The following is a 9,842-nucleotide window of genomic DNA, read 5'->3' as shown; positions in this document are numbered from 1 at the left end:
CAGAGGTTGTGGATGGAGCTAGTGTCGGATTATGATCTGGAGATAGCCTACCACCCTAGTAAGGCTAACCTTGTGGCAGATGCTTTGAGCAGAAAGCGAGCGGTTCTTAGGAGCAGGATATGGAGTCTATGGTGAGTATAATCTGTACTTTGAGGTGATGTGTTATTGCTCAAGAGCCATTGGGACTGGAAGCAGCTAACAGAGAGGATCTTCTGAGTAGATTGCGGTTGGCCTAGGAGAGTGATGTGGGGCTGATGAATGCCTCTAAGGTTGTGGGTTCTGAGTATCAGGTCTCTGCTAATGGGACTATCTTGGTGTACGGTCGCGTTTGTGTGCCCAAGGATGAGGGCCTTAGGCAGGAGATTCTTAGGGAGGCTCATTCAAGTAAGTTCTCTGTTCATTCTGTAGCGACCAAGATGTACCGTGACCTCAAGCGGTACTATCACTGGATCAGAACGAAGAAGGATGTAGCTAGTTGGGTCGCGAAGTGCGATATTTGCCAGCTAGTGAAGGCTGAGCATCAGGTTCCAGGCGATTTGCTGAAGAGTCTTCTCATTCCAGAGTGGAAATGGGACATGATCACGATGGATTTTTTGGTAGGATTGTCGGTGTTGTGGACCTTTGATGCTATTTGTATCATTGTGGACTGTAACATCCGCGAACTGAAAGCCCGGTTTAGGGATTGCATCGGCCGATGCACTATGTGCATCAGTCGATGCATAGCCGATTTAGTGCGGACGAGTTTAAGTTAAACGCTGCATTTTGGGTTAGGGAAAACCCTTAACTCGAGTGTTTTGTCTCATTCGACAACCTTAGCCGTTTCTGAGAGAAAAGAAGAGATGAAAAGAGTTCTAAGTGTTTTTGGTGAGATTTTGGAAGTTTGAGACTGTTCCTGTAGAGATCTGTAGCTGGAATCGTTGTAGGAGCTTCCTAGAAGTGTTTTCTTGCTTGTTTGACGTTCAGATTCGTCTTGGCAAAGGTAAGTGCATGACCATGGCTTATCTAAGCTGGAGATTTCTCTGATATGCTTGTTTCTGTTTTTTTTGGCTCGTTAGAATGTATTTGGGACGTTAAGAAGCTTTGTTGTCGATTGCGATTGAGTTTTGTGGTTGTAGGAACAAAGATCCGGTGAGAAGCTTCGGGGGAAAACGATGCTTGGCATGTGCATCGGTCGATGCACTATGTGCGTCGGTCGATGCAAGTGCGAGGACGACGTGTAAAACCTTAGGGTTTTCATGCTATGTCGATCATGCGTCGGTCGATGTAGGGTCCTGGTTGACGCAACCCCAACTAGTGTCGGTCGATGCATGCTTGGTGTCAGTCGATGTAGGGTCCTGGTTTGTTATTGTTGATTGTTGATTGTTGGTTGATGGTTAGATATGTCTCTATTGCTTGTGTGTATAGCCCAGTAGATGGTATGATTGCCTTAGTGAGTGTTTATAAAATACTCATGCATTGCAATTTGTGTTTGTGGTGCAGGTAAAGGCAAAGTGTGATCGTGGAATCAAGGCAATGAAGAGGAGGATGTTCTAGGGACTCGATTGGTTGTTGTCTTGCATTGTTAGGTTTCTAGAGTTGGGTCATTAGAAACATTGCTAGGTTGCTGGTTCTATGTTTCCTATTGGTTGATTATTGGATATTGTTTATGTGATAATATTGGTATTTATTATTGGATATTTATTGGATATTGGTATTGGTTATTTCCGCTGTTGGTTGTGATTGTGGTTTGGTGGCTAGTGGATATGGGACCACTAGTTATAGTTTATTTATTTATTATTATTATAATTATTACTTATTATTTATTATTTATTTATTTAAAAAAAAACGGGTCGGGTCGTTTCAGTTTAATATTAGAGCCCTTACGGTTATAGGTTTGGGTTCACTAGGCTTTGTGCTGTAGATGTTTGGAATTGCATGTCTTGATTGATTATGTGACTTAGTCAATTGTGTATGGCATGGAGTCCTAAAACATCCTCTTCGAGCCTACAGTGTAATTCCATGGTGAGTTTTGGTTTTTGTGTTTTTGTATTATGTTAAGATTGCTTGTTAGTCTCTGTTCTTGGAAGTGCAGTGGCTAAAGGTGTTTGAGTTGTTGGTCGTGGACGGGGACATTTTCGTGGTCATAGTCAGACAGGTCCCGAGGCCAGTGAGTGTGTGGTCCAGAGTTCCACGGGGAGTGAAACATGACTTTTTCTGTGGGTTCTTAACTCATGGATGAATGAATGATGCAATCAGACAATAGACTCAAGCTAAGACCAAAGATATATGATCAGGTGGAATGCAAGAGGTTTCAAGTACTCTTATGCAGTTGCAGTATAAGAGATGTCAATCCATAATGAGTATGATGCAAGCAATCAGGATGTGAACACTTATCTAAGTCAAACCAAATATGATGAATGTTTTTAACTAACAACCTAGTGATAATGATAAAATGCAGAATGTAAAGCTACTAAGACAAGATACTAAATGCAAAGTAAATAGTGAAAACAAAGCAGTAATGATACTAAACAAGAACAAGTGATACACTAATGCAAGACAAGTAATGAAACAGGAAATGAAACAAATAAATGCAGAACATAAAACAAGAACTGGAAAGTGAACTCGAGCAAGCACTCGATCGAGTACCAGGTCGAGTGGGAAGCTACGAAGAACAGAACCAAAACTTGACAATCAAACAGAGCAAGATGAAGGCAAATCAAACAGTAAGCGATTAACAGTATTCAAACAGAGAAATCAATAAACAAAGAAGGTCATAGGGATGGGTTCATGGGCTGGACTTGAGTTATAATCACCTAAACTGACCAACAAATCTCAATCAACAGTGAGATATCTCTAGACAATGATCTTCCATTACTTGTTAATCCATTCTCATGACAATAACAATCAAACTTAGATACTCCTAGAACTAGTTCTCACTAGCTAAGACATATAAAAACAGGCATTAAGAATCAGATCATTAATGTCAAAAATTACCTTAAACATCCAATCTCTCAGGTTAAGCATGATAATCTCTAGCATTAGTTTTATCTAACAACTTAGACATTGGTATGATGCTAAGAAGCTTAAGATCTATTCTTACCCTCTCAGATATAAGAACACCATAGAGCATATCTAATCTAGAAGAGATATTTAAACAGTCAATCTTGATCAGCCTAAGCAACTATAACCCTTATCCAGCCTTATCCATCCCTAAGATCTAAACACACTACTCAGAATCACTAAACATGATGAACAAAATCATAAACCCAGAAAGTAATGAAACTTGCATGATTAGAAAGATAAGACAAAGATCTACAATATTAAACAAAGAAGTAAACTCAGATTCTCAATACCCAGAAAGTTACAAAACCAACAAAGTATGAAAATCTTAGAGAAAAAAAGCTTAAAAATGGTTGATGATGCAAAAACAAAAGGCTAATATTCCCAAAAGGGTAAAAACTAGGTTGATAAGATTTTTCTCTCTAAAGTGCTCTCTTTTGCGGCCATAGGGACTTATATAGGAGAGAGGGAAAGCCCTAAAACGCCTAAAAAACAAAATAGGAAGGTGGCTCGGTCAGCTTGACCAGGTGCTCGGTCGATTGCATGGTCGAGTGGCCTCTTCCTTTGGTTCCTCCAAATGGTCGAGTCTCTCTCCGCACACGGTCGAGTGTCTGGTCGAGTGTGATGGTCGAGTAGACTTTCGGACCTTGATTCTTCTGCTCTAGCTCCTTTGTCTTCCTCATTTGATAGCTCAAATCCTCCTCAGCATCCTTCCATGCTCCTTAGGATCCAGAATCACTTGTTCATGCTGAAACCTATGCAAATGCAATGCAATTCTACTCTAATGCATAAACAGTCCTAAAGCTAATCAATAATGGCCAAACATGCTAGAAAATCATGCAAAATGTGTATATAAACTAAGGTAAAACAAGGTGAAATATATGAACATCAGGGAGATACGTCAGAGGGTCGCAAACGTATCAGGAGGGACCAGAGGGTGTTAGCCAGTGAGCGTGCCTGGGGTCCTGGGAACCCAGGTGTGGGGTTGCAGCAGGTGGAGCCCAGGGTCGAGATGATCGCTTGGCGGATCTGTTGGCGTACTGTTGGAGCGGTTACCGAGAGGGGTACCAGTGTAGGCTCCAGTTGTACCGCATGTGGCGGGATGCAGCCGAGGGCTAAGGATGTTGAGGACTTTCCATCTTATGTTAGGAGGATGGAGTAGTGGTAGATGACCGGTGCGAGATTCTTCGCGAGAGGTATCGGGCCTAGAGAGGCGGATTGATGGACATATGCAGCTGGTTCATATTTTTCTATGTTTGGTGGGTAATCCAGTTGGATATTGGAACTTGAATGGGTAGGTATAACATTGCAATTTTATACTCGGACCACGGTAGGTACTTTTGGTCGGGAGATATTTATAGTCGTTAAGGATTGTTGCTCCTGAGGGGGGTGGTGATTTCCCTGAATACTGATAGCTCGAGAGGTTGTGGGCTCCAAGAGTGACAGAGGGGATGTTCTCCTGAGGGCATGATTAGTTCCTCTGAAACTGAGATCTTGAGGATTATAGTCCAAGAGTGAGACGGTATAACTCGAAGACAGTAGTCTGAGAGTGACATCAGTATGGCTCAAAGGTTGCGACCTAAGGGTGGAAGAGATGGGAGCAAGCAATGCCTAGGACGTGAGTATAAGCATAGACTGAATGTAGACCTAGAGAGAGTGATGGTGGTTTAATCTCGGGTTTTGGATGTGTTGACTAGTGGGTCAGGGTTTTATGACCGGAGCGGTCATGAATGTGTGGCTGTTGCCCCAGGATTGGGCGGCCGGTGGTGCTGGAGTCCTGGGAAGAGGAGTGGCAGCAGGTATGAGCCAGGAAAGGCATGTTTGCCAGATACATAAGTTCAAGAGAAAACTTCATGGCAGGATAAACTAATTGTTGCGACGATGTTGGATGTAGTTCATGGGAGATGGACTGGGTTACTAGATTCAAGGTTTTGGTAAGCTTGTTGGAGGAAATAAGTCAAGTGGTTTGAGTTAGCGGCCTGCAAAGCATTTGATGCGTTGAATCAAAATATGCGAACATATGGTACTTGTTTTTTTTATTACACTCGTAGTGATGATTTGCTGGGGAAAATTGCCAAGCGGAAAAGCTATTTTCGGAATAAGCTATCTTGTGAAAGTTTCCTGAAGAGACAAGTTACTAGAGGCTCTTAAACAGGCAAGAGGAGTTGATATTCGGGTGGTGGTGAGTTGATGTCGGCATACTTGATTATTAGTCTAGTAGAGCTGAGGAAGTAACCAGAGGATTTATTGAGCAGGGGATTCATTCATCCTAGTGTATCACCGTGGGCAGCGTCGGTGTTATTCGTTAAGAAGAAGGATGGAAGTTTCTGTTTGTGCATAGACTACAGAGGTTTGAACCGGGTCATTGTGAAGAACAAGTACCCTCTTCCCAGGATCGTTGAGTTGTTGGATCAGTTGAGAGGTGCTACTTGGTTCTCCAAGATAGATCTTGCGTCGGGTTATCATCATATCCCGATAGATGAGGCAGGTGTGAAGCAGACTGCATTCATGACGAGGTATGGGCATTATGAGTTTGTGGTGATGCCGTTTGGGTTTACTAACGCACCAGCAGCGTTTATGAGATTGATGAATAGCGTGTTTCAGGAGTTTCTGGACGTGTATGTCATCATTTTCATCGACGATATCTTGGTTTACTCTAAGAGTCCTGAGGAGCATGCAGTGCATTTGAGAGCAGTTCTGAAGAAGCTGCGTGAGCAGAAGTTGTTTGCTAAGCTGAGCAAGTGTAGTTTTTGGCAGCGGGAGATGGGTTTTTTTGGGTCATATTTTTTATGCAGTGGGGGTTTCTGTAGATCCGGAGAAGATTCAGGCGATCAGAGATTGGCCTAGTCGCAGAATACCACAGAGATCAGGAGTTTCCTTGGTTTGGCAGGTTACTACAAGAGGTTTGTGCAGGGGTTTGCGAGCAGAGCACGTCTTATGACTAAGTTGACAGGGAAGGATGTTCCTTTTGTTTGGTCACAGGAGTGTGAGGAAGGCTTTGCAAGCCTGAAAGAGATGTTGGCTACTACGCCAGTGTTGGCTTTGCCTGAGCAGGTAGAACCCTATGTGGTTTATACTGATGCATCCAGAGTTGGTTTGGGGTGTGTGTTGATGCAGCATGGGAAGGTGATTGCGTATGCTTTGCGATAGTTGTGGAAGCAGGAGGGCAACTATTCTACTCATGATTTGGAGCTGGCTGCTGTAGTTTTTGCCCTGAAGATTTGGAGATCTTATCTTTATGGTGCAAAGGTACAGGTGTTTATAGATCATAAGAGCATGAAGTATATAATCACTCAGCCCAAGCTGAATTTGAGACAGAGGTGGTGGATAGAGCTTGTGGCAAATTATGATTTAGAGATAGCTTATCACCCTGGTAAGGCTAACTTGGTTTCAGATGCTCTGAGTCGGAAGAGGGTAGCTTTGGCTAAGGAGCAGGTTATGGAGTCTCTAATAGGAGAGATCAGAGCTTTGAGTTTGTGTGCTGTTTCGCAGGATCCGTTGGGTTTGAAGGCGGCTGACAGAGCAGATCTGTTGAGTAAAGTGTGGTTGACACATGAAAGGGATTTGGGGCTGGTGGATGCCTCAAAGGATGTTGGTTCTGAGTATGAGGTTTCGGCTAATGGAACTATTTTGGTGCATGGGCGGATTTGTGTGCCCAAGGATGAGGAGCTGAGACAGGAGATCTTGAGGGAGGCTCATGCGAGCAAGTTCTCTATTCATCCAGGAGCAACTAAGATGTACTATGATCTCAAGAGGTACTATCACTGGGTCGGGATGAAGAAGGATGTAGCTAGTTGGATCGCGAGGTGTGATGTGTGTCAGCAAGTGAAGGCTGAGCATCAGGTTCTAGGAGGGTTACTAAAGAGTCTTCCCATTCCAGAGTGGAAGTGGGATATAATTACTATGTTCTTCGTGGTGGGTTTGCCAGTGTCCAGGACGTTTGATGCTATTTGGGTCATTGTGGACAGGTTGACTAAGTTGGCACATTTTCTTACCATTAAGAAGACTGATGGAGCAGCGGTCTTGGCTAAGAAGTATGTGAAGGAGATAGTCAGGTTGCATGGGGTGCCAGCGAGCATTGTGTCTGATAGGGATTCTAAGTTCACTTTGGTGTTCTGGAGAGTGTTTCAGGCAGAGATGGGCACTAAGGTGCATATGAGTACAGCTTATCATCCCCAGCCAGATGGACAGTCGGAGAGGACAATCCGGACGCTGGAGGATTTGCTAAGGATGTGTGTGTTGGATTGGGATGGCCTTTGGGCAGATCACCTGAACCTGGTAGAGTTTGTTTATAACAACAGCTATCAGGCGAGTATTGGGATGGCGCCTTATGAGGCATTGTATGGGAGGCCATGTCGTACACCGTTGTGCTGGATTCAGGTGGGGGAGAGGAGCATGTATGGTGCTAGTTTTGTTCAGGAGACCTCAGAGAAGATTTGGGTTCTCAAGCTGAACATGAACGAAGCTCAGGATAGGCAGAGGAGTTATGCCGACAAGAGGAGGTTAGATCTTGAGTTTCAGGTAGGAGACAGAGTGTACCTCAAGATGGCTATGTTGCGGGGTCCGAACAGGTCATTGACAGAGACTAAGTTGAGTCCAAGGTATATGGGTCTGTTTAGAGTGATTGAGCAGGTGGGACTAGTAGCATATAGGCTGAAGATGCCTGAGGTTATGTGTGCGTTCCACAAGGTTTTCAATGTGTCGATGTTGCGGAAGTGTCTCTGTGAGGATGATCAGTTGTTGGCTAAGATACCTGAGGATCTTCAGCCTAACATGAGTTTGGAGGCGAGACCAGTGAGGGTTCTCGACAGGAGGATCAAGGAACTTCGGAGGAAGAAGGTTTCTTTGATGAGAGTCCTTTGGGACTGTGATGGTATTGAAGGAAAGTTTCCTGAAATATAAGTTTCTAAAAGAGGAAGTTTCCAAAAGTGGAAAGTTCTAGAAATGGAAGTCTTATGGGAGTTAGAATTGTCCATTTTTAGTGGTTGTGAGCCTTCGAGGGGCTACTGTGGCCTTCGTGGCGGACTTTTGAGTCATTCTGCCCCTGTGTGGCGGTTTTTTCAGACATTGTGTGGCCTTTGTGGCGGGCTGTTTAGCCAATTGTGTGGCCTTTGTGGCGGGCTGTTTAGCTAATTGTGTGGCCTTTTTGGCGGGCTCTTTAGCCAATTGTGTGGCCTTTGTGGCGGGTTGTTTAGCCAATGTGCCTGTTTAGGCGGTCCTTCGGGATGTATGGTCTTCGTGACGATCCTTCGGGACAAGTGGTCTTTGTGATGGTCCTTTGGGACGAGTGGTCTTTGTGACGGTCCTTCGGAACAAGTGGTCTTTGTGACGGTCCTGTTTAGGACATTTGTTTGGCCTTGGTGGCGGTCCTGTTTAGGACATTTGTTTGGCCTTGGTGGCGGTCCTGTTTAGGACATTTGTTTGGCCTTGGTGGCGATCCTGTTTAGGACATTGGTTTGGCCTTGGTGGCGGTCCTGTTTAGGACGTTTGTTTGGCCTTGGTGGCGGTCCTTTTTAGGACATTTTGTTTGGCTTTGGTGGCGACCCTTGTGGCATGTATATGATCCTTGTGTGGTCATGAGGTATTCCAGTGAAGGGATATGTGGTTGGTAGGACATTGTGATGTTTTACGCGAGCCACGGGAAGGAAACCTGGATAGGGATAGGACTCAGACGTGTTCAGAATTGTTTGCTCGCAACTCTTGGGGGACTTTGGTTCTCCTAGTACCGCCATATTCTGAGACTTTATGGCTTGGGAGTATGGTTGATATATCGACTTCGGATGACGATCCGGGGGCACGCTGTAGGGTGGCAACCCGAGAGACGAGTATTGGACTTCCTTATATATTATGGCATGCGGGCTTAGGCCCGATGAGGAGCCAATATTATGGCATGTAGGCTTAGGCTTGATGAGGAGCCAATAAAAACTCAAGGTTTAGGCATGTGGGTAAAGGAAAGTCCAAAAGTCAAGAGCAAATAATGCCTGAAACGTGATTCTATCGCCTAGAGGTGACTTTTTGTAGATCGGTCGGAGGAGTGCGGACCGTGGAGACGGTTGCATGGGAGTCCTTGGCTGATGGTTGTTCGAGATTCGAGGACGAATCTATGTTGGTGGGGGAGAATTGTAACATCCGCGAACCAAAGTTTAGGGTAAACGCTGCGTTTTGGGTTAGGGAAAATCATTAACTCGAGTGTTTTGTCTCATTCGACGACTTTAGCCAGAGAAAAGAAGAGAGGAAAAGAGTTCTAAGTGTTCTTGGTGAGATTTTGGAAGTTTGAGGTTGTTCCTGTAGAGATCTGTAGCTGGAATCGTTGTAGGAGCTTCCTGGAAGTGTTTTCTTGCTTGTTTGAGGTTCACATTCGTCTTGGCAAAGGTAAGTGCATGACCATGGCTTATATGAGCTGGAGATTTGTCTGATCTGCTTGTTTATGTTTTTTTGGCTCGTTTGAATGTATTTAGGACGTTAGGAAGTTTTCTTGTGGCTTGGGATCGAGTTTTGTGGTTGTAGGAACAAAGATCCGGCGAGAAGCTTCGGGATGCTCAGCATGTGCATCGGTCGATGCATGCTATCTCAAGCATGCGTCGGTCGATGCAATGGGAGTATCTGTCGATGCATATCATGCGTCGGTCAACGTAACCCCAACTGGTGTCGGTTGATGCATGCTTGGTGTCGGTCGATGCAGGGTCCTGGCTTGTTATTGTTGATAGTTTATTGTTGGTTGATGGTTAGAGATGTCTCTATTGCTTGTGTGTATAGCCCAGTAGACGGGAGGATTGCCTTACTGAGTGTTTATAAAATACTCA

At 44.5% G+C, this 9,842-nt stretch overlaps 1 protein-coding gene across 1 annotated transcript; it reads left to right on the top strand.

Moving 5' to 3' along the window:
* On the top strand, positions 255-6,224 carry LOC109127372 (RNA-directed DNA polymerase homolog). Its single transcript, XM_019231995.1, has 3 exons — positions 255-467; positions 5,350-5,782; positions 6,157-6,224. The coding sequence occupies exons 1-3, from the start codon at positions 255-257 to the stop codon at positions 6,222-6,224; spliced, it is 714 nt and encodes a 237-aa protein (XP_019087540.1).

The sequence above is a fragment of the Camelina sativa genome, chromosome 11 (assembly GCF_000633955.1).
Source record: "Camelina sativa cultivar DH55 chromosome 11, Cs, whole genome shotgun sequence".
Classification (NCBI taxonomy): domain Eukaryota; kingdom Viridiplantae; phylum Streptophyta; class Magnoliopsida; order Brassicales; family Brassicaceae; genus Camelina; species Camelina sativa.
Note: the sequence above shows the minus strand (reverse complement) of the source record. Positions and strands in the feature narration are given on the sequence as shown.